We start from the raw sequence: 26,351 nt of genomic DNA on the forward strand, positions 1-26,351 counted from the left end.
GCTGGGGCCTGGGAGCCCACCTGGCCCAGGTGCTGTGGAAAGCTCCTCCCTGCAGCAGAGGAAGAAAGTCCTGTCTGACCCAGAGGAGCAGCTGCAGGTGATGGAGGATGGCCCAGACCCCACAGGCTGATGGCCCAGACCCCACGGGCAGGTGCGGGCAAGTGCAGGAGTGCCCAGGCCGTCTCTTGGTTGAGGGGACACTCGGTCGGAATCAGGGCCTAGAAGCCCCGGGAGGGTGCGGTGCAGGCTGGGGCATGGGATGTGGCCACTGTGAGATCTCCACAGGCTGAGCCTGCCCGGGCCAAAAAGATGCCAGCCTCCATCCAGGAGTTTTCTGAGAAGTCCCCATCAAACAGGCCGTTAGATGTGTAACCAGACATATGACAAACATCAGCTTAAAAAGCGAGTCAGCGGCTCACGCCTGTAATCCCAGCACTTTGCTGGGGGGGGGGGGGCGAGGTGGGCGGATCACGAGGTTAGGGGTTCAAGACCAGCCTGGCCAACACGGTGAAACCCCGTGTCTACTAAGAATGCAGAGGCCGGGCGCGGTGGCTCAAGCCTGTAATCCCAGCACTTTGGGAGGCCGAGGCGGGTGGATCACAAGGTTGAGAGATCGAGACCAACCTGGTCAACATGGTGAAACCCCGTCTCTACTAAAAATACAAAAAATTAGCTGGGCATGGTGGCGCGTGCCTGTAATCCCAGCTACTCAGGAGGCTGAGGCAGGAGAATTGTCTGAACCCAGGAGGCAGAGGTTGCGGTGAGCCGAGATCGTGCCATTGCACTCCAGCCTGGGTAACAAGAGCGAAACTTCGTCTCAAAACAAAAAAAAAAGAATGCAAAAAAATTAGCCAAGTGTGCGCCTATAGTCACAGCTACTTGGGAGGCTGAGGCAGGAGAATCACTTGAACCCAGGTGGCAGAGGTTGCAGTGAGCCGAGATGGTGCCATTGCACTCCAGCCTGAGCGACAGAGCGAGACTCTGTCTTAAAAAAAAGAGAGAAAGAAAGAAAAAGAAGAAAGAAAAAGCGAGAGAGAGAGAAAGAAAAAGAAAGAAAGAAAGAAATCTCATTTCTAATCTTCCTGGGGGGAAAAAAGGTAAAAAAAAAAAAAAAAAAAAAAAAAAAAACGCGAGTAGGCCCGCAGAGTCCTGTTTCAGGGTCTCCCAGGGGCATGGACTTTTCCTGGCTGGTCTCCGAGAGAACGGAAAAGGGGGCTAGCGGCCCTGGGAGCGGCGCCCCGGGCGCCCCGGGCAACGGAGGCATCGCGCCCTCCCCTGCTTGCTTCCCTGCCCGAGTTCCCCAGACCAGCTGAGCGCCTACTGTGCGCTAGGCGCGCTCTGGGTTCTTGGCTTGCACCTGGGAGCACCTGGTCCGCAGGGACGCAGCGGATGACGAAGTGGACGAGCGAGGATCCCCTCCGCTTTCCGGTCAAGGCAGAGACGCTCCGGGGCCGGAGCTGCGGCGCTGGCCCGACCGCCCCCTGCATCCCAGACCCGGGGCCCGGAACGCGCTGCCGGCGCAGGAAGGAGTCCGTCCCGGATTCCCGCGGGCGAGCCGGGAGCCGCCGTCTCCGGGCCGGTCAGCAGAGGGCGCCGGCCGCGCGGCAAGGTGCGCATGCGCCCTGGGGGCGCTTTCCGGCAGCGTGGCGGAACAGACCCGTTGTTTCACGCCGCTTGGCGACACCTGCGAGCGGCGGTAGTGCGGCCGTCATGGCGTCGCCCTTCAGCGGGGCGCTGCAGTTGACGGACCTGAATGACTTCATCGGGCCGTCTCAGGTGGGCCGGCCTGGGCGGGCGGGAACGAGGCTGCGCTCGGGTGCCCTCTCGCACGGAGGGAGATTGCTCTGCGCCCCACTTCCTCTCCTGAGGAATGAGATCCGAATCCCGGGAGCCCGGTAGGGGCCGTCGTCCCCGGCGCGGGACCTCAGACACTGCGGCCCGCATCTTACCGACAGGGAAACTGAGGCCAGGGAGGACGGCGTCCCCCAGCCCACTCCTGTGCCCCCCGGTGTCCGGGCGGGCTGCGTGGGAGGGTCCAGGGGTCGCGGGCTCGCGTCAGCCTGCCCGGCCCAGGGGAGGCACGGAGGCGGCTCCACCCCTCCCTAACCCTAACCCTAACCCTAACCCTAACCCTAACCCGACACAACCTTTACGTCGCATAAACGGACGCGGCGGGGACCCCACCTCAGTTGAGGGCGGTGGGGGGGCCCGCTAGACGCCCCGCCGTGACTCCTCAGTAGAGCTGTCCTTGACGTCGCCCGGGTGGGCTGGACAGCTACCCTTGAACCCGGGAGGCCGCAGGCGCCCTTACCTCGGTGCACCTGCCTATCCGTGACCAACAGCTCTGCCGGGCCACAGTGGAGCAGGGCCAGAGGCGGGCTGCTGGGGGCGCTTCCGGCAGGGATGAGCTGGGAGGCGGCTTTCTGGGCTGATAGGGTTCTCTGGGATCAAGGAGAAGGGAGGGAAATGAACTTGTTTTCTGGGCACTGGGCAAGAGGTGACCGCCACACAGATCCAAGCACACGTCCTGTTAGTGGCCGGTGCAACACTCTGGCCTCTGTGTTGGTCATGCCTCCTGTTCACATGAAAGGTGTGAAGGTCATCGTGGGTGGTATCTCCGTGGGCAGATAGTTTGTAGCCGCCATGAGCGCTGGCCTGCGTGCAGACTGGGACCTTCAGTGCCGCAGGAAGTTGGAAACCCGTGCCCTGTGTGAGAGCGGTGGGCAGGAGGAAGACACTGGCGCCAGCCTCAGTCCCTGAGTGTACTGCTCCCGGCACAGCCTTCAGGCCGTGTGTCCGGGCCAGCCATCCTTGAGGCCCCTCCTCCCCGAGAGCCTCTGCCCACTCACAGGCCCTGACTTGGGGTGTCTTCCTGGTCTAGGAGTGCATCAAGCCTGTGAACGTGGAAAAAAGGCTGGGAAGTGGCGTGGCCAAGATTCGCATTGAAGATGACGGGAGCTACTTCCAAGTTAACCAAGTAAGGCACCAGAGGCTGCCTGCTCGGCTGATCTGAAACACTTTTCTCTGCTTCCTCCCTGCTGGGAGCATTGACCCGAGTCCATTCCCACTGGTCAAATTCGCCTCCTGTCTGGGAGGCTGGGGGTCAGGGTGCCTGGGGCAGGTGAGTGGGTGGCACCAAGGGGGAACAGCGAGCTTGATCTGTACAGCACAGGGGCTATTTTGCAGAGATGGTGGAGCCTGTCTGCCCACTCCCCTGATTCTAATTGTGTAAGATTTTCTGGTTCAGACCCATCACTCGCAAAGAGTAGTCATTCCTCTCTAAATGATAAGATCCTGATGAAACTGTTCAGATTCAGGCCAGGTGCAGTGGCTCAGGCTTGTAATCCCAGCACTTTGGGGATCAAAGTGGGGGTGCAGATCACCTGAGGTCAGGAGTTCGAGACCATCCTGGCCAACATGGCAAAACCCCGTCTCTACTAAAAATACAAAAATCATTGTGGCATGTGCCTGTAATCCCAGCTACTTGGGAGGCTGAGGCAGGAGAATCACTTGAACCCAAAACATGGAGACTGCAGTGAACTGAGATCACTCCACTGCACTTCCGCCTGGGTGACAGAGACTCCATCTCAAAAAACATTCACCCATTTGGACTCTAGAACACATCTCCCTGATCTCTTGAATCCCTGCACCAAGAGATGACTGCCAGCCCAGCACCGGGGCCCACAACGGAAGGGACCTGGAAGGTGCTGGGGTGTGGGCGGGCCCTGCTGTCAGCACAGTGGCAGTTGGTTTGGAGGAGCCTGCCAGCCCCTGCCCAGCACCCCATGGCAGGCGAGGCTTTGTGCCTTTACGCAGAGCCAACGCAGGAATATAGGGCGAGCTCGGCTTGTGACTGCGTGATGCACCAGCCTAGCAGAGAACTGGGCTGCGAGGGGGTCCCAGCCCCTGCAGCTCTCCTGGCCCTGTTCAAACCATTCCTGCCCTTGCAGGAGGAGCTGGGGGAGCTGTAGCTGGGTGCATTTTGCGTCTAAGAAAAGTTGCTGAGGGATGTCCCGGAGGCCCCCCACTCGAACACCACAGTCGTGCATCTGTTTGGCCGAGTCTGACGACTGTTTGTGTCCGCAGGGGCCAGGCTCCCAGACTTCCTCTCTGCTCACCTTCCTCCTGTGTCCTCAGCCTTCCCGCCTTCTCCTTTCAGAGCCCACCTTCAGCATTTTCCTGCCCCGCAGCGCCGACAGTGTGCCCCGGGGCCAGCACCCCCCACCCCCGCCAGGACCCTGAGGGCGGGCGGGGTGGCTGCTGCTCCACTGGGACACCAATGGAGCCTTATTCATGCAATTCTGATGCACTCACCAAGTCGTACCAGAAAGTCGGCCCAGAAAGTCGGCTTCGACAGCATAAGGAAAAGCTAGAGCGTGGATGCGCATTTTTCTTTTTTCTTAAGATGGAGTTTCGCTCGTTACCCAGGCTGGAGTGCAATGGCGCGATCTCGGCTACCGCAACCTCCGCCTCCTGGGTTCAGGCAATTCTCCTGCCTCAGCCTCCTGAGTAGCTGGGATTACAGGCATGAGCCACCATGCCCAGCTAATTTTTTGTATTTGTAGTAGAGGCAGGGTTTCACCATGTTGACCAGGATGGTCTTGATCTCTTGACCTCGTGATCCACCTGCCTCAGCCTCCCAAAGTGCTGGGATTACAGGCGTGAGCCACTGCGCCCGGTGGATGCGCATTTTTCTAATACATAATCTGATTTTTTTTTTTTTTGAGATGGAGTTTCGCTCGTTACCCAGGCTGGAGTGCAATGGCGTGATCTCGGCTCACCGCAACCTCCGCCTCCTGGGTTCAGGCAATTCTCCTGCCTCAGCCTCCTGGGTAGCTGGGATTACAGGCACGCGCCACCATGCCCAACTAATTTTTTGTAATTTTAGTAGAGATGGGGTTTCACCATGTTGACCAGGATGGTCTTGATCTCTCGACCTCGTGATCCGCCTGCCTCGGCCTCCCAAAGTGCCGGGATTACAGGCTTGAGCCACCGCGCCCGGCCTCATAATCTGATTTTTAACAATTAAGCGGCACACGAGCCCAGCTAGCAGTCGTGCTGGTTGTTGGTTACGAGCAAGGACTCCGCCATCCTCGCGTGGAGGGGGCCCCTGCACACCCGGTTCTGTTCCCTCACAGGACGGCGGGACCCGCAGGCTGGAGAAGGCCAAGGTCTCCCTGAACGACTGCCTGGCGTGCAGCGGCTGCGTCACCTCCGCAGAGACTGTGCTCATCACCCAGCAGAGCCACGAGGAGCTGAAGAAGGTTCTAGATGCTAACAGGGTAAGCGGTGGGCAGCCCCGGGACTCTGCTTTAACCTGAAATCCACCCCAGCAGCCGACGACAACGCGCTTTGCCAAGCGCAGCTCGTCAGGTGTCGCCATCTTGTGTCTGCAGGTGGCGCCTGCCTTCTTGAGGCCGGGCACCTCTGTGATTTACTTATCAGTCCGCTCCGGTGGTAACATGTCGGGACCCAGACTTTGGTTCTAAGTCTCATCAGAATGACTCCCTCGCTGGGTGCAGTGGCTCACGCCTGTAATCCCAGCACTTTGGGAGGCCGAGGCGGGTGGATCACCTGAGGTCAGGAGTTCAAGACTGCCCTAGCCAATATGGTAAAACCCCATCTCTACCAAAAATACAAAAATTAGCCAGGTGTGGTGGCGCATGGCTGTAGTCCCAGCTACTCAGGAGGCTGAGGCAGAAGTGCTTGAACCCAGGAGACAGAAGTTGCAGTGAGCCAAGATCATGCCACTGCACTCCAGCCTGGGTGACAGAGTAAGACTCTAAAAACACACACACAAAATGACACCCCTGGCTAGGTACAGTGGTTCATGCCTGTAATCCCAGCTACCCAGGAGGCCAAGGCACAAGATCTCGAACCTGGGAAGCGGAGGTTGCAGGGAGCTGTGGTCATAGCACTGCATTCCAGCCTAGGCAACAGAGAGACTCTTTCTAAAAAAATAAACTCTTGATGGAGCTCGCGTGCCCTCTCCCCAGCCGACGGCGTCGCACCATGCCGCTCTGGCCCCGGGAATCGGCGTGAGGCCAGCACAGTGAGCTGCGTCTCCCCTGGCTTTGCAGGTGGCGGCGCCCGGTCAGCAGAGGCTGGTTGTGGTTTCTGTCTCGCCACAGTCTAGAGCGTCGCTGGCTGCACGGTTCCAGCTGAATCCTACAGACACCGCCAGGAAATTAACCTCGTTCTTTAAAAAAATAGGTAGGCTTTGAACCTGGGGTACACGCTGCAGCTCCAAACCAAGGGGGTGTCTGAGTGAGCCGACGCTCCTCGTGCATCTGAGTCACTGACACGCCACCCTGCCCTGAACTTCAGCGCCACGGGAACTATGTATTCCCTCTGTGACCTCAGCCTGAAGTTTTGATTTGACATTTGAGAGCAGCGCCTTCGAACAGAAAACGTCTGCATGGTGGCTGTGCACTTTCTCTAAGTTGGGCTCACCGCCTCCTGGTACTTTTTAGCTGCTGCGATTAAAGCACTGTCTCCAGGGCTCTGTCAGGTTCAGCTCAGGTCAGCTTCGGCTGAGTTCGCCTGCGTGCCTGGCGTGGGGCTGGGGGAGGACCCTGGGTGTCTTGAGAGGCCCCAGCCAACCAGGCTGCAGTACCCCGGTGCTGGCTGCCCTGCCTCACTGGGAACGAAGGGGCTGGGCCTCGTGCTTGCTGTGTCTTTCACCGGAACCACTGTGTCCAACCCTTCACTCCTGTGAGGGAGGGCTGTGTGCCTGGCACCCAGCAGCCTGCCTGGCATCCACCGTGGCCAGGTCCCTCACACAGGAAACCTGTTTACACTGGCAGGTACCCCACGTGCAGCTGCTGCCTGACAGTGCTCCGGCTCTGGGAGCTGGTGTCCCAGGGAGAAGGCAGCCTGGGGCAGCCCCTGGTTCTCCAGGTGGAAGGTGTGGGTTTAGTCCCCACCCGAATAGGAAACGAGTTCAAAGATTTTTACCTCCAGATCACAGGCAGGTGGGGCACAGCGAGTCCAAGGCCAGTCTTCCGACCAGGGGTTACTTGAAGCAGGAATGGCGGGTCACACAGGGAAGAGGGAGCCCTGGGCCGGTGCCTGCTGGGATCCAGGGCACTCTCAGCAGGTTTACTGAGCAGCTCTAATTGCTGGGCTTGGAGCCGGCAGGTGCTCCAGGAGTCCTGCTGTGTGTGGGGTCAACGCTGTGCAGAGTCCGAGGGGCCAGTCCAGCAGGCAGTGTCCTGCTGTACCCTAGGGACGGTCACCAGGAGCAGCATACATGGCAGTTCCCTGGATCAGCTACGCTGAGGAGCCGGGAGGGTGGCTTCAGGAGGTCACCATGGTGGCATTGATGCTTTGGCATGGGAAGCGGGTACCTACCACACACGGACCCCCAGCAGCACCACGGGGGTCCACACACCAGCTCGTACGTGAGTGGGCGTACCGCGTGGGGTTACACAGGCACCTCCTTCCAGGGGTGCACTTCGTCTTCGACACAGCCTTCTCAAGGAACTTCAGCCTCCTGGAGAGCCAGCGAGAGTTCGTGCGGCGATTCCGAGGACAGGCCCTGCCCGTGCTGGCCTCCGCCTGCCCAGGTGTGCTCACGTGCAGTTGGTGACATGGACAGCAATGACAAGGTGGGGTGGGGGCTGGGGACGCAGGCGGTTCTGAGGGACAGGTTAGAAACGTCGGCTCGCATGGCCTTTTCTGGAGAAGGAGCTGCCTGCCTTGGGAGCCGCCTGAGTCACCTCAGGTCCCCTCGGCAGTGCCCGCCTGTACCCGAGCCCCACACGGGGGTGGGAGAGAACAGGAACCGCGCTCTTTCACATCACCGTGATCTGTGCCAGCGGGCCGCCCCTGGAACGTGGTGCTGCTGCCGGTGGGTGCAGAGGCTGCCGTGCGCCCCCGCCAGTGCCATGTGCCCCTGTCGCCTCAGGCTGGATCTGCTATGCCGAGAAGACCCACAGCAGCTTCATCCTGCCCCACATCAGCACCGCCCGGTCGCCGCAGCAGGTCATGGGCTCCCTGGTCAAGGACTTCTTTGCACAGCAGCAGGTAACAGCGTTGGGTCAGCCCCAGGCTCAGGCTGGGGAGCAGCCAGAAGTGACCGCACTGGCCGCCGGCTGCGAGGCTGCAAGAAACAGAGTCCTCTGCATGGGGTTCTGCCTTCCTGGGCACACCTCCGCCCTCCTTCCTTCCTGGTTCAGGCCCTTCCTCTCCGGCTGGGCAACAGAGCACCACGCTCTGATCCAGAGGTGCTCACCGCTCACCCAGAGGCAGCTAGGCCTGAGGCTGAGGGAGCAGGAGGCTCCAGGCAACCCAGGCTAGGAGCCCACCCCTTGGGCTACCAGGTCCATGAGGGCACCCAGCAGGATCTGAGCCTGACACCACTCAGCCATCGGGGCGGGAGAGGGCGAGGGTGGCCCTCGGGGTGCCTGGGCCTGGAGCGCCCTTGTCCCCTGCAGCCCCTCCCGCCCATCTGGACGTAGAATTTCACCCGGGGCTGGTTGGTTCCACGTGACATCACGCAGTGAGAGGGCCTGAGCTGAGCCGCGGGAGGCCCCTTCTCCTCCATTGGCCTCGGCTGTTAGGGAGCACAGGCATGCTGGGAACGGGTCAGTGTCATTTTCTGTGACAGCCAGGGCCCGTCCCGTCTGGGGACACATCCGAAGAGCCAGCAGGAGGCTTGCTGGAAAACAGGGTGAGGCTGGTGGTCCCTCGGGGTCTGGCCTGGCCACAGGATGGCTGAGATCCAGGCCGCGCCTCGGCCACCTCCCTGCTGGGACTGGGGAGACTCGGGTCTCTTTCTCCTCGTAGCACTTGACCCCCGACAAGGTCTACCACGTCACGGTGATGCCCTGCTACGACAAGAAGCTGGAAGCCTCCAGACCTGACTTTTTCAACCAGGAGCACCAGACACGGGACGTGGACTGTGTCCTCACCACAGGTGTGGTCACGCCGGGCGGCCCTGAGCCAGCCCTCCAGCCTCCTGGCCTGGTTCCTGAGCCCCGGGCACAGGTGGCGACTGCCCAAGATCCTGCCTGCAGGGGCCCTGGCTGGAGCTTGGGGGCTCACGTACCCTCTTCTCTCCCCTTGGAGCCCGTCTTGGGGACCTGTGCAGATCAGCCCCCGCAGCACCTCTTTGTTGGCTCTGAAATGAGTCCTTGGAGGCGGAGGCGATTCTCCAGCGCAGCCCCTTCAGCTCCCATTACTCACCCATTCTGGAGCTGGGCAACTCCAGTCTCCCCAGTATAAGGCAGAAAAGCAAACTGCCCAAGAGGCTGGACAGACGGATACTGGATGGGCACAGCAGCCATGCCCGCCGCCACACCTCCCTGGGCAGGACCAGGCAGCCTCCAGAGGGGCTTCAGAAGTGACCGGGTCTGGCCTCCCACCATGGGCTGGGGTGGACACTTGGGACCCTCTGGGGCCAAACTGCAGACCACTGCTAGGGAGGCAGGTAGCTTGCATGTTCTCTGACTTTCGGGATCTCAGTGGAAGGGCATCTGTGCTATGGCTTCCTTGCAGGAGAAGTGTTCAAGCTGCTGGAGGAAGAAGGCGTCTCCCTGCCCGACCTGGAGCCCGCCCCTCTGGACAGCCTGTACGTATGTCTGGCACCAAGAAACATTATTTTAGCTTCTAACGCTGCCTCTGGAGAAGCATTCCCTGCCCCCTCCCCGCTCTGGGCCTGCTTCCCCACAGCCCGTCCACAGAAGTGGCTGAGTGGCCAGGAGCTGTGGCTCATGCCTATAATCCCAGCACTGTGGGAGGCCAAGGTGGGTGGATCACCTGAAGTCAGGAGTTCAAGACCAGCTTGGCCAACACGTTGAAACCCTGTCTCTACCACAAATACAAAATTTAGCCGGGCGTGGTTGTGAGCACCTGTAATCCCAGCTACTTAGGAGGCTGAGGCAGGAGAATCTCTTGAACCTGGGAGGCGAAGGTTGCAGTGAGCCAAGATCATGCCACTGCACTCCAGCCTTGCAACAAAGGCAAACTCCACTTCAAAAAAAAAAGTAGTGGCTGAGACCCCATGGGGGCCAGGAAGTGGCTGGCCGCCCGTGACGGCCAGGGACACAAGAGCTGTTCCTCTGTGCCTGTGACTTGTTTCCCACCTGGAAATGCAAACGCTCACGTGCTCGGGAGGTCGGCAGACAGCAGCCACAGCTGTGCTGAGGCCTCTCCCTCCTTGCCAGGTGCAGCGGAGCCTCTGCAGAGGAGCCCACTAGCCATCGGGGAGGGGGCTCAGGGGGCTACCTGGAGCACGTGTTCCGGCACGCGGCCCGAGAGCTCTTTGGAATCCAAGTGGCTGAGGTTACCTACAAACCCCTGAGGTCAGTGGGATGGGCCGGATCTCTGGGCAGAGGGGCCACACGGCCCACTGCCTTCCTCCCGCAGAGGCGGGCTGGCTGGAGCACGGCCTGCAGGGTTTGGAGGGGACCCTGGGTACAGGCAGGGCCTTCCTGGCTGTGAACGCACTGAAGCGCTCCAGGCCTCAGTCTGCCCATTGTGGGAAATGGGGACCCTGAGCCCAAGAGGCCAGCGTGGGCAAGGGTGGTGGGTACCTGGCGTGGGGCATGCAAGGCCATGTCCCAGGAGGGAGGGCCGGGGCCTCACAGACATCCCAGGGGAGGGAGGCCCATCTAACAGATAGGGAGCCCAAGGCTGGGGGTGAGGTCACCTGCTGGGATCATGGAAGTGAGCCTTCCACTCTGTCTGTCTTTGTCCTTCCCCCTGCCCAGCAGAGAGGGAGGGAGCACTGGGAGCTGCCTGGTCGTCTCCCGGCCCCAGCAGGCCTCCCCTTCTAGGCGGGCCGGAGCCGGGTGGCTCTGCCACATAGACAAACCCCGTCTGTGCCCCTAGGAACAAGGACTTCCAGGAGGTGACGCTGGAGAAGGAGGGCCAGGTGCTGCTGCACTTTGCGATGGCCTACGGCTTCCGCAACATCCAGAACCTGGTGCAGAGGCTCAAGCGTGGGCGCTGCCCCTACCACTACGTGGAGGTCATGGCCTGCCCCTCAGGTAGCTCCCGGGAGGGACAGCACACGAGGGCCCCTCCTGGGACCAGAGCTGTGGGCCGCCATCCAGCAGGCTGGGAGTGGGAAGAAGTGGGGCACGGGCACCCAGTCACCTCCCTGCTCCCGGTGGTCAGGAGGCTCGGCCAGGGCGCGTGCTGCGGCCCACGTGTGCCCTCTGCTCTCCCACAGGCTGCTTGAACGGCGGGGGCCAGCTCCAGGCCCCAGACGGGCCCAGCAGGGAGCTCCTCCAGCACGTGGAGAGACTGTACAGCATGGTCCGGGTGGAGGCACCCGAGGACGCAGCTGGGGTTCAGGAGCTGTACACGCAGTGGTTGCAGGGCACGGACACTGAGCGCGCGGGCCGCCTGCTGCACACGCAGTACCATGCCGTGGAGAAGGCCAACACCGGCCTGGGCATCCGGTGGTAGGGGGCGGCGGGACCCGGACTCCCAGGAGGCCTTGTGCATGCGTGACACAAGACCCCAGGGCTCCCCACAGAATTCTCAGTCAGCTGCAGGGTGTGCTGGGACCCAAGTAGGAGCCAGGACTGGCCAGGACTGTGGCCGCCCCATCACCTCCAGTCCAGGTGCCTCTGGGCTCCCCACTGGCTCTGCCCAGGTGGTGTGGGGCCGCCCAGGCAGCAGAAGGCTCCCTGAGGTTCCAGAGCCTCTCCCGCTGTCCCTGGGCTGTGGCCCACGGATGAACCCAAGTGTGTGAGAGCCTTCAGCCTGTCCTGGGGTTGCCTGAGACAGAACAAGATGGGTTCTCACCCTCAAGTTCTAGAGGCTTCCCCTGAAGCCCTACGAAGAAGGTGAGAGACAGAGCTGGTCCCACCGGGCCCCCTGGAAAGCAGGTGCGAGCCGAGGACAACAGCAGGCATCACTGGCTGCAACATCCCCCACCCGGGTCCCCACCAGGCCCGTCTCCTAGCGCTTACGTCTAATAAAGGCACCCCTCCGCAAATGTACCTCTGAAAACAGCTACTCTCCTGGCACGTGTGCCAGCACTGAGAACGGCTTTATTTGAGGTTCAGAAGCCCGGTACACCCCACTTCCCAAACACCCAGGTCTCCAGGCCCACATGGGCCCCACAGAGTGGTCATGCACGTCCACCCTCTGAGGCTGGACAGCTGGCTCGAAGAAGCTTCCAGAGGTGGCCCTTGTGTGAGTCCAGCTGGCTGAGGTCAAAGAGCCCTGTGACCGTTTGGGGGCGGGGGCGCTCACTTGTTGGGGGCTGCACTCAGGAGCCCCCACTGCAGCGCAAGGAGGGCCCGTGCCTGTGGCTGCCGCGGCTCGCCTGCCTGTTCGAAGCGTGCCCGCTCCTTGCAGAGCGCCTCCAGCACGTCGGCGGGGACCGCCTTGCCCGTGAACTTGCGCACCGGCTCCTCTCTGCGGGAGGGGTGCAGTGAGGCGTGGGGCCCACCGCCGACGCGGGAGGGTGGGCAGGAAGGCACTTAATGAGCATCCTCCCCCGGGCTCCTCAGCCCTCCACGAGGCCCCCGGATGCCTTCCTAAGGGTCCCAATGCCTACCGAGGCCCCAGGCAACGGCCATACTCACGCCACCCGCAGGAAGGGGTTGTAGAGGCGCTCCTCGCCCAGAGTCGAGGGCACTGTGGGCACATCGTCCTCGTCCCTCTTCTGGAGTGACCACAGGCTCTGGTCATCACTGGGGCTTGTCTGAGAGCCCCCGAAGCCCGTCCTCCCCCACCCTCCTGCCGAGGCGGGAAGGGGCCGTGCCTTAGCCCAGGACAGCTTGGCTCTCACGTGGTCGTTGCAGGGCTCCACTTTCTGCGCAAACTCCAGGTTACTGAGCGTGTGCTCGTGGCCGCAGAACACCTTCTGGAGGAAGAGCCTCGGTGAGCGCGCACGCGGCCGGGAAGCCGGGCAGGTGCTCGCGCCGCCGCCTGGCCTCCCCGGCCCGGTCTGCCCTCTGGTGGGCGTTCACTCTGCACCCCGGCGCAGCGCGGGTGCAGAGCGTGGGGGCTGTGCCCACGGGAAAGGAGGGGTGGGCCCAGGCCCGCTCACCGTCTCGGGGGGCAGGGTGCCCAGCTCGGCCAGGCTCTGGTACATCTGCTGGGCGCTGCCCTCCAGGCACGAGCCGCAGCCGGCCACCAACAGCGCGTCCCCTGGCGGGGGAGGGCGGGTCAGAGCACAGGGGGCGGGGCCGGCGGGAGGCGGGGTGGGCGCGCTCTGCGCTGCGGGTACCCGAGAACAGGGCGGGCGGGTCCGGGCAATCGTCCTCCCACAGGAAGTAGCTCATGTGGCCGGAGGTGTGGCCGGGCGTCAGGAGGCAGCGCACGTGGATGGCCCCAAACTGCGGCGGAGGAGCAGGCGGACGCGTGAGGGAGGGCGGTCCCGGGGCGCCCACCCCGCCCTCCCGGGGGCGCGCGCTCACCCGCAGCTCCTCGCCGTGCGCCAGCCTGCGCGTCAGCGAGAAGATGCGCTCGTCCGCGCCCAGCACCGCCAGCCCGGGACGCAGCCGCGCCAGCTCCGGGTTTCCCCGCGCGTGGTCCCTGCGGACGGGCGGGCGGGGCCAGGTCAGGTCCGGGTGGGGCGGGGCGGCGTCCTCGCGCCTCCCCTCGCCCAGCCGGCGCTCACCAGTGATGGTGGGTGGTCAGCACGGCGGTCAGGGACACCCCCTCCCGGCCCACGATCTCCAGCAGCTGAAAGGGACGGGAATGGTGATGACACAGACGGTCCGAGTGGGCCATTCCGTCCTTCTCCTTATCGGGGCGCCAGGTCCGCCGCGCTCAGCGCCCCAGGTCGGCCAGGACCCCGGGCAGCCCCGGAGAGCCGGGACCCAGCAGGCGGTGACTGCACCCCTGCCGGTGCGGGGACGGCTAGGCAGCAGGGGAAGGGCGGAGGCCAGAGGCGCCCTAACTTTAGGGACCCCCGAGATAATCGAGCAACCCCAGCTGCCAGAGACGCCCGGAGAGTAGAGCACGTGGGGACCGCTTATGCCAGGGGGTCGGGGAGGCTCTCGGGGGGCACGGCCGGATCCCTGCCGCCCGCGGCCTGCCCTCACCCTCTTGGGCACGGCCACGTCCACGGCCACCGCCTCGCGCGTGAGCTCCTCGATGACCAGGTACATGTAGTTGTCCTCAAGCACGGGGATGACCTTGACCTTCATGGCCGCGGAGCTCGGCCACGAGTGCCTGCTCCAAAACAGGCCCCCCAGCCCACGGTGCCCCTTCAGGGCGGGGCCCGCTCTCCACACCTTGGGAAAGGCTGTGCGAGGCGGGTCAGTCAACACGCGGCGGGGGGAGAGGAGGAGGCTGGAGGCTCCCCAGGAACTCCCCGGCACTCGCGTGGAATTCCACGCACCGGGCTCCTTCGAGAGGGGAACCCCGCCCCTCCCGAACGCGCCCCGGCCCCCGAAGGCCCCGCCTTCCTCCCAGGCCCCGCCCCTCGGGCCCCCGCCCCGCCGCCAGACCCCGACCCCCGGCAGCCGCGTTTCCCCGCCGCCCGCCTCACCCTCACGGCTGCGCGGACGGCCCGAAGCACGGACAGATGGAGGCGGGGCCTCGGCCGCCGGTCACGGGGTCCGGACGGAGTGCTGCGTTGGGCTCGAGAGCCGCCAACCGCCCCGATCCGCGGACGCGCCTCGCCTCCGCCGGGCCGGGATCCTGCCCGCTGTGAGACCACAAGGCCAGCCAGGGGTGCGCGCGTGCCCAGTGAGGCGCCGGGCCCGGCGCTGACGTCTCCTCCAGGAAGCCCCCAGGAGCCCGGGCTGGGCCAGTCGGTTCCGAGTTCTCTGTCACCAATGGGGACGTCCGTGCCCCCACTTCTCAGGCCGGAGGTGCAGAGATCTGTCCAGTTTGTTCACCTGCGCGTCCCAGGGCTCAGCCAGCACTGCAAGGTTCACAGAAGGTGTCCAACGAGTGTGGCCCAGGGCACCCTGCGTGCGGGTAGCGCGCTCCGTCCCACGTGCTTGTCGCCGCGTCCAGGTTGAGTGCTTTCACGCACCTTGTTCCATCTGCACAGGGAATGTGCAGGGAGCGCTGGGCCGCATTCCCCAGAGAGGGAAACGGAGGCATGGAGAGGAAGAGCTGTCCTTCCCCTCCACAACCGTGGGTCTCGCCCTGCCCCTGTGGGCAGGGCCCTGGCAGTTTCCTGGGACCAACAGAGGCCTTGGCAACGCGTGCAACAGTGCTTGTGGTGGCGGCGGCAGCCACAGGGAGGCCAGGCGTGGAGGCAATACGCAGCTCGGAGCAGGCCAGGGTCCCCCCGACTACCCCGACTATGGAGCATGCAGCCACCACAGGCCCCAGGCCAGGACCTCCCCTTCGGCGGGTGGAGAATGTGAGTCCTCGGGGAAGCCGCAGCTCCTTCCATGGGGCTGGAGTCTGCCCTTTCCTGCAGAGGCCAGGAGGGTGCAGGTCCCTGTACTGTGGGTCTGATCTCAGCTAGGGGAAGGACTTTTACAGCTCAGCCAGGCGGGGAGCAGGGCTGGTGACTGCATGGGAGTGGGGCCACAGCCCAACCTGGGGAATGGGTGGTGGTGCCTCTCCAGGTTGTGCCACGAGCCAAGGACGGGCTGCCAGGAGCTCCTGGGGGCACCACAGCCTGGGCCACCAGCCTGGGGGCAGAGGTCCCACCAGGTCTAGCGCCGAGTGAGGAGCAGCAGCTGCAGGTGGGTGTGGGTGCCAGGGTGCTGTGAGGAGGGAAGGTGCTGGCAGACCCCGCAGATGCCACCTCTCACCTGGCCACCCACCGGCCACCCACAGATCTCCAAGGAGCTCATCGACATTCAAATCACAACCCACCGCCTGCAGGAGCAGCACGAGGCTGAAATCTTCCAGCTGAAGAGTGAGGTGAGCAGCCATGTGCCAACCTCAGTGCAAAGGAAACAGAGGGTTGCAGGCCCCAGACATGTGCCCTGTGTGGGAATGCATGAGAGTGGCATCTGTGGGTCTCAGCCTGCCCCATGAGTGTTTCGTGCCCAGACGTGTGCTGAGCCAATGCTCACCTCCCCCAGCAGCCTGCAGACAGGTGTACCTGCTCATGCCAGTTGTCCCACAGATCCTTCGGCTGGAGAGCCGGGTGCTGGAGCTGGAGGCTGACCCCAGGCACTGCTGGGCACCAGCCCAAAGGCGCAGAGACAAAGCCCAGGAGCCTGGACACTCTGATGAACGCAGACTACAGGTCACCATGAGCACATGGAGAGCCTGGCTGGGAGAGGCCAGATGGAAGCCTCAGCAGGGGGCTCAGTAAAACCGGGGTTCACCCACCCCTCAGCCCTTCCTGCCCTCCCTTCTATTCAGGTGCAGCCCAAGGACTTCACGAGCCCCCAGAACAAGCAGCAGAGGCTGGGGAGCGGCGTAAGTGTGCAGCCACCTAGCTCAGGGGAGAGGGCAGCATAGGGGACCCCCAAGCCTAGGCTCTTATCCACCAGCCCTATGTGCCCCACAGCTGCTGGGGGCCCAGGGGCAGCTTCAAGAAGAAGTAAAGTGGGCACTGGTGCGTCAGGAGGCCCGGCAGCAGGCACTGGAGACTCGTGTGTGAGTGGCCGTCTTACCTGGGGCCTGGACAGCTCAGCAGGGCCCCACTGCAGAGCAGAGAACCCCTCAGCCACCGCGGGCCTGCTGAGCCTCACCCCATGTCCTCAGGGCAGCCCTGGGCCAGCAGCTGCAGGGAGCCCGAGAGGAGGCCAGGGCAGCCGGGCAGCAACTGGCCACACAGGCTGTGGTGAGGCCCTGCCCTGCCTGCTTGGAGACCCAGAGGGTGGGGCCCCACAAGCCCATCCAGGTCCATTCCGGGGACACAAGTTGAGGGCTGCCTCTGCCCCAGGTGCTATGCAGCTGCCAGGGCCAGCTCCGCCAGGCAGAGGCTGAGAATGCCCGGCTGCAACTGCAGCTCAAGAAGCTGAAGGAGGAGTACGTCCTGCGGCTGCAGCGCTGCGCCCGGGAGGCGGTGGTGAGCCCTGCAGGAGCACCCTGAGGCCTGGGGAGCCCGGTCTGGCCTGGGCATGTTGGACAACTTCAGGGACATCCCGTGGGCCCCCCTCCCACCCACTGGTCAGCCTGCTGGGGTGGGGGGTATGGCTGGAAAAGATGGGGATGGGCCCGTGCGGAACCAGCGCACCACCTCCAGGAGCGCACAGACAGTGCAGGCCAGGGACCAGCCAGCACGACCCTCCGGATGTTCCTGGAAGCCACTCTGGAGGACATCCGGGTGGCACACCGCGGCCGTGAGCAGCAGCTGGCCCGGGCCGCCCGAACCTATCAAAAGCGGCTGGCAGAGCTGAGCCGCAGGCATGAGGAGCTGCTGGGTGCCTACAGGTGGGCCGCGCCCTGACACCGGCGCCTGGGCTGGGAGGCATCTCTCAGCCTCTGTGCCGTAAAGCTGAGTGTGCAGCAGGAATGGCCCCACACAGACACTGGCCTACCCCAACAGGGCACCTGGGAACCCCAAAGCTACTTTCAATACAGTTGGCTCGGACCTGGAACCACTGCCCATGCTGCTGGTCACTGACTTCAGCCAGCAGGAGGACCAGGTGAGGCCAGAGACCCCCAGAAACTCCAGGCCCAGGTGTCTCCCGCCCACCTGCTGCCCCACACTGGCCTAGGGGCACAGAGCCCCAGAACTTGCCCCAGACTTCATCCTGGGCTCCAGAGACCCCAGGCCCGGGCATCTGAGGGGCCTGCCTTGTCCAGCCAACTGAGGCGTCCCCACCACAAACCTCTGCAGCACAGCTGGCCTGGGGCACTGCTCTCATCCCCACAGAAGGGACCCAGTGATGCCTCCCAGAGGGGAGCGTCAGAGCCACAGTGAGTGCCCTCACAAGTGTGGGGAGGCCTGCAGGGAGAGGGCAGAGTGCGCCACACCTGGGCCCCAGTCCCCCCGTTATTCCACCACGCCTCCTGCTGGCCAGGGTCCGGTCACAGCAGTGCACTCAGTGGCATGCCCCCACCCCCTGGGTCCCTCTGTGGTACCAGAGACACTGATAATCACAGGAGAGGGAAAACGGGCCTGCTGTGGGCCTTGTACATGGAGGGTTGGGAGGGCACATGTCAGAGACGTTTCCCCTGAGACCTGGAGGACCTGAGGGACAGGAGTAGGGTGCCTGCTGCCCCAGCCAGCCCGTGCCTCTGGGCCTCCATGTTTGCAGCTGTACAAGGGGCAGAGCTCCCAAAGGACCATCTCCCAGGATTTAGGGCACACTGTGGGGCGGCATCCCGCTGACGCTGGGGTACTGTCTGGACTGGCCCGTGATTTAGCCCTCCCTGAGCAGCCAGCAGACCCCCGGGCCCAGGCCACCCCCATGCACAGACGGCTCCAACGTCTCGGCTGGCCCACAGGAGCACAGGGGGCCATGCCGTCTCTCATTCACTCCCAGGAGGTGTCCCCTCCAAGCTTTGGGAACCTTAGCACAGTCACAGGTCTGCCCTAGTGTCACCATACTAGCTCTCGAAACCACTCCTCCTCCTCCTCCTCCCCTCAGAGGCCTGCACGCTGAATCCTGGGCCCAGATTCACCAGAAACTACGGGACTTTTCCCGCAGCACCCAGGTAGGAGGCAAGGGCTGGCCTGGGCCCCTCTCCCACCACGCCCCGGCTCATGCCCTACACTCCCATGCCAGGCAGAGCTGGAACAGGAGCGGGCACAGCTGCTGGTCCGGGCCACGATGGCTGAAGAGCAACTTTCTGAGCTGCAGGAGTACGTGGATCAGCACCTGGGCAGGTGGGCGCTTGGGAGGGGAGCTGGGTGTGACCCAAGGGCCCTGGTCTGGCTGGAACGGAAGATGATGGCCATCTCGGGGGCTAGAGGCAGACCCGTCCACAGCTGGGCAGGTCACTTAAGCCTGGTCCCTCTGGGCAGGTACAAGCAGGAAATCCTGAGGCTGAGGAAGCTGGCCAGTGCAGGGGACCCCTGGAAAGTGGGAGCTGTGCCTCCAGCCAAGCCCCAGGATCCAAGGACCGGCAGCTACTAGCTCGTCTCCCAAGAAGCAGAGCAGATCACATCACAGCCAGCCCCCCCACCAAAACATGAATAAGAATAGAACCCACAGAGTCTTTATCGTGTCTCAACATTTAGCCTGGCTGAGAAACGGGGGTCCCTGGGACAGAGGCAGAAGTAGATCCTGGAGCAGCCTGGTCCAGGGGCAGCCGAGAGGAGACAGCCTCCCAGGAGGAGTTTCCTCCGTCCCCAGGAACCTCATACGCCCAGACTCGGTCGAGGCCCTCGCCAAGCATGGCCACCGGCTGCCAGGTGGGGAGCGGGAAGCGCCCAGACACCACGCGGGCCCCGGCAGGCAGCTCTGCCCGCAGCTTGTCCTCCAGCAGTGGGAGCTGAAGGAGAGAAGAGCAGAGTACAGAGCGTGAGGCCAGCGGAAAACAGCACCCCCACTCTCCCTTCCCAGCCCTAAGCCTAGCATCCCCCAGGCTGGCCCAGGCCTCAGAGCAGTGAATACCCTGGGGTGTGGCCGGGACTTCCCAGCGGGCTGGCAACCCCGGACCTACCACGCTAGGAGCCAGGAACACAGACACGTTTCGGCAGTCCCTCAGGCTCACCTGCAGGAAGAGGAGTTGCCCCAGCCGGGGAGAGGCCTGGTGGGCACGGGGTCCCAGCAGCTTCCAAGTCCCGGCCCCCAGCCCTCGCAGGTGTCGGTGGGTGGCCAGGGCTCCCCAGGTTACCTTCCAGAGATCCTCACGGTGATAGCAAATGCTGCCGGCACAGCCGGCCCTCCAGGCGTGCAGCCGGGCCAGCGCCACCAGCCACGGGTTCAGCTCGTAGCCCACGGCGGGGCGGAGTCCGCACCTGTGGGCCGCCAGCACCTGTGGGCACCGAGAGCGTGGGAAACGGGATGGGGCAAGGGCGCCCGCCGGCAGGTGGGGGGCGTGGGACGGCCAAGACCCAGGCGCGGGCACTTACGATCCTGCCGTCGCCAGAGCCCAGATCCACCGTTTTTCCAGGACGGCCTCGCAGCAGCGACAACACGTGCTCCACCTGCCGCGCGCTCGCGCCGACGTAGGGCACCTGGACAGGGAGGCGGTGGGAGTCCGCTGGCCGCTCCCGCCCCTGACCCCCAGCGAGGGGCGGGGCTCGCTCTGGCCCCGCCCAGCCCCTGAGCGGCAGCCGCTGGCCCCGCCCCGAACCTGCAGCCGCAGCGGCACGCGCCGGAAGCCGGGCTGGAGCACCAGCGCCCACACGGCGTAGGCCGCCAAGCCGGAGCCGGCCGCCGCCTGCAGCAGCTCCAGCGCGCCCAGCCGCCGCTCGCGCAGCTCCGTCAGCGCCTCCGCCGGGTCGTCCTGCTCCATGGCTGCGGGATGCGCAGCTCAGGGTCGCCTGCCCAGCGGCACTCACAGCCGGGCCGGGAGCTGACGCTGCGCCCTCCCACTCCCGCTGGGCGCCGCTGCTAGACGCCGGAAGTGGCCGGCAGAGCGCGCGCGGTCGGTCCGTTGCGCTCTGCGCTCCGCCTGGCCCGGCTGCCCTCCCGCGGGTTCCGGCGCACGGCAGCCTCGCGGCCGCTGCCCCGCCTGGCCCGCCCCAGGCCTGCGAGGGTCGGCTCCGTTGGTGCGCTCTGGAGCGCTGTTGGTCCTGCGCTGGGTCCTGGCGACCCGCGCAAGGGGACAAGCAGGTCCCGCCCCGGGGAGCGCACGTCCCGGCGGTCTCGAGCTAGAGCCCCAGGGAGACGGTGCCGCGCATCTGCGGCGTGGAAGGAAGAGGAGAGAGAGGGGCTGGCTTCCAGTGAGCCCGGTGGGAGGAAAGCCGAGGTCACAGGCCGGGGCCTCTGGCGCCTGCCCAGCTGCAGCGGAGGCAAGCAGCCCCCGTTGAGAGATCACCGTCCTTCTCCAGAAAACAAAACACACAAAAAGATTGAGTTCCTGGCCGGTCGCGGTGGCTCACGCCTGTAATACCAGCACTTTGGGAGGCCGAGGTGGGGCAGATCACAAGGTCAGGAGTTCGAGACCAGCCTGCCCGACATGGTGAAATCCTGTCTCTACTAGAAATACCAAAATTAGGCGTGGTGGTGGGCACCTGTAATCCCAGTTACCTGAGAGACTGAGGCAGGAGAATCGCTTGAAACCGGAAGGCAGAGGTTGCAGTGAGCTGAGATGGTGCCACTGCACTCCTGCCTGGGTGAAAGAGTGAAACTAATCTTTAAAAAAAAAAAAAAAAAATTGAGTTCTGGAGGTGACCTTGTGAAGCCAGGGGTGGAGGTGCATGTGGAAGAGCTGAGCTCTGGGTCAGGCAGCAGGGCTGCGACCTCCACACCCAGGGTAGGGCTGGACACCCATGAATGTAAGGGGTTGCCTCTGCCTGCCCTGGTGTGGCTCCTTAGCCATCCATGGCTGGGGTAGGGAGCCCCTGCAGGGACAGAGGCTGCTTCCAGACAGCATGGGTATGCCCCAGACCACTGCCCCCAACCTCCAAGTGCAGTGTTTCTCAGGCTGCCCACATGCTGGCCCCAGCCCCATCCAGTGCAGTGTGTCCTGTGTCCCGGGGGCCTGGAACGGCCCTCCCAAGAAAGGAAGGGTGTGCACTGAGCTCTGAGGGAGAGCCGACAGCATCCATTCCTGACCTGCACCTGAAGCAGTAACAGTACCTAGAAGGCTCTCGGGAAAAGCTTCTTGGATAAATGCACCTAACTGGACTCCGGCGTGCACTCCCCACTCACGTCCACACTGGGCATGCTGCTCCTTGGTCTTTGGGCACTCTGCAGCCCCTGTGCCCATGTGAGTTGGCACTTGCCTAGAAGTATGTGATCCACAAGGCCCCAGGCTCCCGTAGCTCCGCCCATGTGCTCACCCACACCGACTTTGGCCAGTCATCCCCAGGGCAGGCATGAAGCCTCTGGTCTAAGGCTCCAAGACCTGTGGTCCTCCTGTGGCCCTGTGTTTCATGAAAAGACGGCTGGTTGCAAAGCCAGTGCTTTCTCTCGGAGGGTCTGTAGGCGCAAGGCTTAGGTACTTCCTGGGACAGGTGGGTAGAAGGCAGGGTGCAGCCAGGGCCCAGCCCAGGCTGTCTGTGAACAGGTGGACTTGGGTGTGGCCAACAGAAGAGGCTGTAGGAAGCTGGCCACAGAATCAAGGCAGGTGCCAAAGGTGAGGGGCTTGCTCAGCCCGTGGGAAAGCCTCCCGAGACAGGAGTGGAGAAGGCTTCAAGGGAGGGCACATAGGCTCCTTCTTTCTCTAGTCTTTGCAGAAGTGTCTGGGCTGGGGCCAGACGGGTGTAAGGCTATGGGGCCCAGGGAATGGTCGGAGCTGGATGAAAATGTGGAGGTTGTCCAAGTATTATTGGAGGCTTGCCCAGAGGAGTGGTCCTGTCCCTGAGCCTGCAGCATGCCCCAGTTGGCTGGCTGGGAGAGGAGAGAAGCAAGAGCCTGAGGAGGAGCAGAAGGTGGGATGACCCCTGAGCCCCGCCTCCCCCGCCCCAGTGACTGACACACAGGCAGCTGTGCCCCTCACCCATCCTTCTCCTCAGCCCCACGGCAGGCAGGCGATCTGTGTGAAACAATAAGCCCCTTGCATGTGCAGCTTTCAGACAACCTGCCCCGAGGAAGTCCCAGGGTGGTGCTGGAGGTGATCGCCCCACCCAGGTGTCCACAGAGGGCATGCACCCACCAGGCACCTACATCCACGGATGTGGAGGAAGGGCCTTGTTTGTGGGCCCTGCACAGCTGTGTCCCTCACCCAGCCTCACTTTGCTCCCTGGATGCTTGGGGACTTCACCTGCCTGGGCAGGGCCTCTGGCCTCTACCCAACCCCTGGCCCAGGTGAGAATGGAAAGCCAACTGGTTCTGGGGCTCAGCCCAGGGGTCCCCTGGCCCTTGAGCCGTGGCTGTCTCTTTCCCAGGATATAAGGGGTAGGGGTGAGAGGAGGCAGCTTGAGCAGGGCCAAGGGGCCTGGAACACCCCCACCCAGAGGCTTTTAGCCTTCGGGCCTCGAGCCGTGGCTGTCCCAAACCTCACTGGCCCTTTATGTGGCTGAACGGCTGATGAGGAAGGCGGAGATGGTGCCAATGGGGCCCGTGGCGGGAAACAGTCCTTGGAGACCTCATTGTGCGCCCTGCCCGCCGGAAACAGGCAACAAGCAGGACCCTGCAGAGGGGACCCCACACCCTTCAGGCTCCTCGCCAGGTCTGGATGCTTGGCACGTTGGAGGGGCCTGTGGACAGAGGGGCCCATTCTTCCCCAAGGGCGGGACGGGGCCAAGGATGACTGCGGGCTCATAGCGGTCACGGAGGGACGTGGGCACCCGGCCAGACTGCAGCCCTTTCCCTCACAGGCCTGGCTCAGAGCCAGGGCGCCATGCACCCACCTGCCTCCACCACACCTGAGGGACCCTTGGCCCCACAGCCCTGTCCCTCTCCTGCTGAGCCCTGGAAGCACCTGGCCCAGGAGGCAAGTGGAAGCCTGCCAGGGTAGCAGCTGAGGGCCGGGCTAGGACGGGGCAGGTGGGCACAGCAGAGCAGAAGTTTGTGTGAGTGGGGGTCTCCGTGTGGCCCCCAGCCAGCCACAGCCCCTCCCGGGGATGCGCCTGTAGCTCCTCCTCACATCTGCTCTCCCTCTCAGTTGCCAAATGGTCTTGAACAAGGTACCATTCCCCGAGTATCCCACCAGAAGGCAGGAACTGGAGCTGTCCTCACAGCTGCAAGGCAGGCCCAGGCCTGGGCTGGACACACAAGACCAGATCCACAGCAGCTCATGTCACCAGAGTTCTTATTGATCGTCCCCGCCACTTCCGAAGCAGTGGGCCCCCATCCTCCCTCCTACCAGCCCCTCCCCAACACCCTGCCCCACAGGAGCTCCAGCTGGCGCTGCGTCTGGTCCCTCAGTGAAGCACCACCTCGCAGGGGTGGCGGTGGTGGGCAGTATGGGTAGCCTCGTAGGCACAGCGGAACTCCTGGAATCGTGGGGCACAGCCCAGCCAGGCCTCCCCGAAGCGGCTCCAGCCCATGAAGAGGAAGGTGCCTGGGCCCGGGTGGACGCCGCAGTGCAGTGGGGTACGAATGGAGGTCAGCCTCTCGTCCCCGGAGCACCACCTGGAACAGCGGCAGTGTCTGGAGGAGGACACGGGCGGCCACCACGGTGATGATGGACTCCTGCAGCTCTGTGTCGTGGGTGACCCCGTGGATGGTCCCGTGAATTACTGCAGGGGGCATGTTGGCTGGGGTGGGCATTCAGAGGAAGGCCGGCTCCAGGCTCCCCAATGGCGGGACACTCACCGAAGTCGCTGGTGCACGCCGCCAGGAGCAGCTCAGCATCGCTGCAGGGCCTGCAGGCACCTGGCATACGGAGGGGGTGGTGAGGACAGGCCCTGCCCTCTCCCGGCAGCACCCCAGGCCCCATCGCTCCACAGGTGGCAGGAGGCAGCAGAGCCCGTGCTCACAGCCTGGTGGCACCTGGGGATCCCAGGGAGCCACACGGCAGATGCACACACCCTCGGCGACACCAGTACTCGGGAAACACGCTTGCAGGCACACAGACATGGGCCTGGAGGCGGTGCCTGGTGATCAGCTGTCCCAGGCTGCCCTCCTAACCCCCATCTGACATATGTACCCCAGCATCTGGGACCCCTCTAGTTTCCCGGATCTGGGACCTGAAGAGCAGCAGCCTAGTTAGGGTCATAGGAGGTGGGGGCAGCGGAGGGGAGGTTCTGGGGTCCCTGGCCTAGGGCCAGGGGGCAGAATCATGAGAGCCTATCCTTTGCAGGCTCAGGCACGAAGCTCCAGGAGAGCCAAGACCTCAGCCTAGTGCCCTGCAGAGAGGTGGGCAGCGTCTCCATGGTGTCTGGGCTGCACACAGGACTTCCGTGGGTTGGGCTGCGGGAGGGGAGAGAGGTCACCGCCGGGCCAGGGAGCCCGGACAGCTTTGGCTCAAGGCTTTCATTCTGCCCCTACCGTCTCCTCCCGCAACCCTTCAGGGACCAGAGGTCCAAGGCTGCACTGCCTGGCCTCCCTCCTCCGCTGTGCCCCTGCCAGCTCTTTCCCGAGATCAATCGGAAAGGGAGGGCGGGAAGGCCACCCCACCCTGGCGGTCCCCAGCTGTGTGACCTCTGACAAGCCCATTGAACCCTTGGATCTCTCTTTCCGTCTGCAGTGGGGCCGACAAGACACATTCACGCCAACCCTAAGTCCCACCCAGACCACCACTCACCGTCCACGCCGAGATCATGGGCCTGCGGGGGCAGCTTGGGGCGCCCGTCCTCGCGCAGCTCAAAGCGGAAGGCGGCCACGCGGCGGCTGATGTCCCGGTGCGGCGTGGCCTGCAGGAAGAGGGCCCGGCGCTCGCGGGGACCCCAGCGCACGCAACGGCCCCCTGCCGGGCCCGCGCCCTCGGCCAGCACCAGCTCCAGGGCGCCGCCCGCGCGCTCCGCGAAGACCTGGGCGCCCGCGAAGGGCCGCGCCGGCCGCAGACAGACGATGCCGGGCCGCGCGCCGGGGTCGGAGCCGCCCAGGGTCAGGCGCAGCGCCCCAGACGGGTAGAGCCACGGGACCGCGCCGTCCGCACAGGCCAGCGACAGCTGCCCGACGCTGCCGGGCTCCTGGGTCAGGCCGCTGGGGACCGGACGGCGGTGAGGCGGGGGCGGGTCCCCACTGGGCGCAGCCCCCTCACCCTCCCGGAGGGGGAAACCCGCCCAGCGCTCTGCGCGCTCCGGGAGGCGCATGGGGGGGTCCAGGCCTCAGCGCACCCCGTCCCAAGTTCGGGGACAGCGCCCCGCCTGGGCCGTACCTGCCCCTCCAGCTGCAGCGCTCCTCGGAGTAGCCGACGCGGGCGGCCGCGGCACAGCGCACAGAGCAGCGCGGGGGCCGGGAAGGCCATGGCGCGGCGGGCGGCGTCCGGAGGCTCGGGGTTCCCACAACCGCTGCCCCGGCCGGGCGCGGGTCCGGGCGGCGGCGGGAGCAGCCCCGGGCGCCGGCCGCCCGGCCCCGGCGAAGCCCCCAAGCCCTCCGCCGCTCCGCCCGCAGCGCGACTCCCGCGCCAAGGCCGCCTTGGAGGGGGCCGGGAAGGGGCGGGGCAGGTGGCGTCCCGGCCAATCGCGGCGCGGCCCGGAACTTTCCGCCAATAGCAGGGGCGGAGCGGGGAGGGGGCGGGGAGGGGGCGGGGCCGGAGCCCGGGCGCCGCGAGAGGACGATCCCACGGCCCCAGCGCTGCCAGGGGCCTCGGCGCGCGAGGGAGGCTCCTTGCCCGCCCCGCGCTGTGCGTCGCCCCTCCCCGCGCCCTCACCCTGGCCTCGCCCTCCGCGCCGTCCAGATCGGAGCCCTGGAGCCCGTGATGGAGCCGGGGTTTTCAGGTCCACTGGAATCTGGGGGTGCTAGGGAAGGAAGCCCACCTGGTGGCTCTGCCACGCCCTCTGATTGGGCGGCGGGGTCTCGTCCTTCCTAACACTGGGACCTGGGCCTGTTGCCCACATC

At 64.5% G+C, this 26,351-nt stretch overlaps 5 protein-coding genes across 9 annotated transcripts; 2 read left to right on the top strand and 3 right to left on the bottom strand.

The window, feature by feature from the left end:
- The first annotated feature begins 1,664 nt into the window (after nucleotides 1-1,664).
- Nucleotides 1,665-11,957, top strand: CIAO3 (cytosolic iron-sulfur assembly component 3). The gene is made up of 11 exons (XM_003928358.4): nucleotides 1,665-1,776; nucleotides 2,882-2,977; nucleotides 5,139-5,282; nucleotides 6,081-6,213; nucleotides 7,449-7,568; nucleotides 7,910-8,028; nucleotides 8,791-8,920; nucleotides 9,502-9,574; nucleotides 10,170-10,307; nucleotides 10,837-10,994; nucleotides 11,180-11,957. Exons 1-11 carry the CDS (start codon nucleotides 1,711-1,713, stop codon nucleotides 11,416-11,418), a joined length of 1,416 nt encoding a protein of 471 aa, XP_003928407.2. The 5' UTR covers nucleotides 1,665-1,710; the 3' UTR covers nucleotides 11,419-11,957.
- A 14-nt stretch (nucleotides 11,958-11,971) lies between these two features.
- On the bottom strand, nucleotides 11,972-14,953 carry HAGHL (hydroxyacylglutathione hydrolase like). Of its 3 annotated transcripts, XM_074381818.1 has the most exons (9): nucleotides 14,465-14,953; nucleotides 14,016-14,218; nucleotides 13,589-13,653; nucleotides 13,386-13,503; nucleotides 13,196-13,304; nucleotides 13,016-13,116; nucleotides 12,733-12,829; nucleotides 12,549-12,633; nucleotides 11,972-12,378 (listed from the first exon to the last, which is right to left on the bottom strand). In XM_074381818.1, exons 2-9 carry the CDS (start codon nucleotides 14,118-14,120, stop codon nucleotides 12,210-12,212), a joined length of 849 nt encoding a protein of 282 aa, XP_074237919.1. In that variant the 5' UTR covers nucleotides 14,121-14,218; nucleotides 14,465-14,953; the 3' UTR covers nucleotides 11,972-12,209. The 3 variants fall into 3 exon arrangements, with proteins under 3 accessions (XP_074237919.1, XP_074237918.1, XP_039333921.1); XM_074381817.1 differs by having other exon boundaries at nucleotides 12,549-12,826; XM_039477987.2 differs by having other exon boundaries at nucleotides 12,549-12,829.
- Nucleotides 14,954-14,977: 24 nt separating this feature from the next.
- On the top strand, nucleotides 14,978-18,923 carry CCDC78 (coiled-coil domain containing 78). Of its 3 annotated transcripts, none has more exons than XM_039477983.2 (14): nucleotides 14,978-15,292; nucleotides 15,504-15,623; nucleotides 15,718-15,804; nucleotides 16,013-16,135; nucleotides 16,255-16,311; nucleotides 16,403-16,491; nucleotides 16,600-16,678; nucleotides 16,781-16,906; nucleotides 17,084-17,271; nucleotides 17,387-17,486; nucleotides 17,681-17,760; nucleotides 18,435-18,501; nucleotides 18,573-18,673; nucleotides 18,812-18,923. In XM_039477983.2, the coding sequence occupies exons 1-14, from the start codon at nucleotides 14,978-14,980 to the stop codon at nucleotides 18,921-18,923; spliced, it is 1,644 nt and encodes a 547-aa protein (XP_039333917.1). The 3 variants fall into 3 exon arrangements, with proteins under 3 accessions (XP_039333917.1, XP_010337279.1, XP_039333918.1); XM_010338977.3 differs by having other exon boundaries at nucleotides 18,577-18,673; nucleotides 18,812-18,896; XM_039477984.2 differs by lacking the exons at nucleotides 18,435-18,501; nucleotides 18,573-18,673; nucleotides 18,812-18,923 and having other exon boundaries at nucleotides 17,686-17,760.
- A 60-nt stretch (nucleotides 18,924-18,983) lies between these two features.
- ANTKMT (adenine nucleotide translocase lysine methyltransferase) lies at nucleotides 18,984-21,086 on the bottom strand. The gene is made up of 5 exons (XM_039477992.2): nucleotides 20,089-21,086; nucleotides 19,865-19,969; nucleotides 19,627-19,767; nucleotides 19,453-19,503; nucleotides 18,984-19,281 (listed from the first exon to the last, which is right to left on the bottom strand). Exons 1-5 carry the CDS (start codon nucleotides 20,248-20,250, stop codon nucleotides 19,024-19,026), a joined length of 717 nt encoding a protein of 238 aa, XP_039333926.1. The 5' UTR covers nucleotides 20,251-21,086; the 3' UTR covers nucleotides 18,984-19,023.
- A 2,552-nt stretch (nucleotides 21,087-23,638) lies between these two features.
- Nucleotides 23,639-25,825, bottom strand: METRN (meteorin, glial cell differentiation regulator). The gene is given in 6 exon segments (XM_039478179.2): nucleotides 23,639-23,975; nucleotides 23,977-24,085; nucleotides 24,162-24,221; nucleotides 25,093-25,493; nucleotides 25,669-25,719; nucleotides 25,721-25,825. Coding segments are annotated over 6 exon segments (867 nt in total). The 5' UTR covers nucleotides 25,759-25,825; the 3' UTR covers nucleotides 23,639-23,767.
- Nucleotides 25,826-26,351: the final 526 nt, after the last annotated feature.

Source organism: Saimiri boliviensis, chromosome 12 (assembly GCF_048565385.1).
Source record: "Saimiri boliviensis isolate mSaiBol1 chromosome 12, mSaiBol1.pri, whole genome shotgun sequence".
Classification (NCBI taxonomy): Eukaryota; Metazoa; Chordata; class Mammalia; order Primates; family Cebidae; genus Saimiri; species Saimiri boliviensis.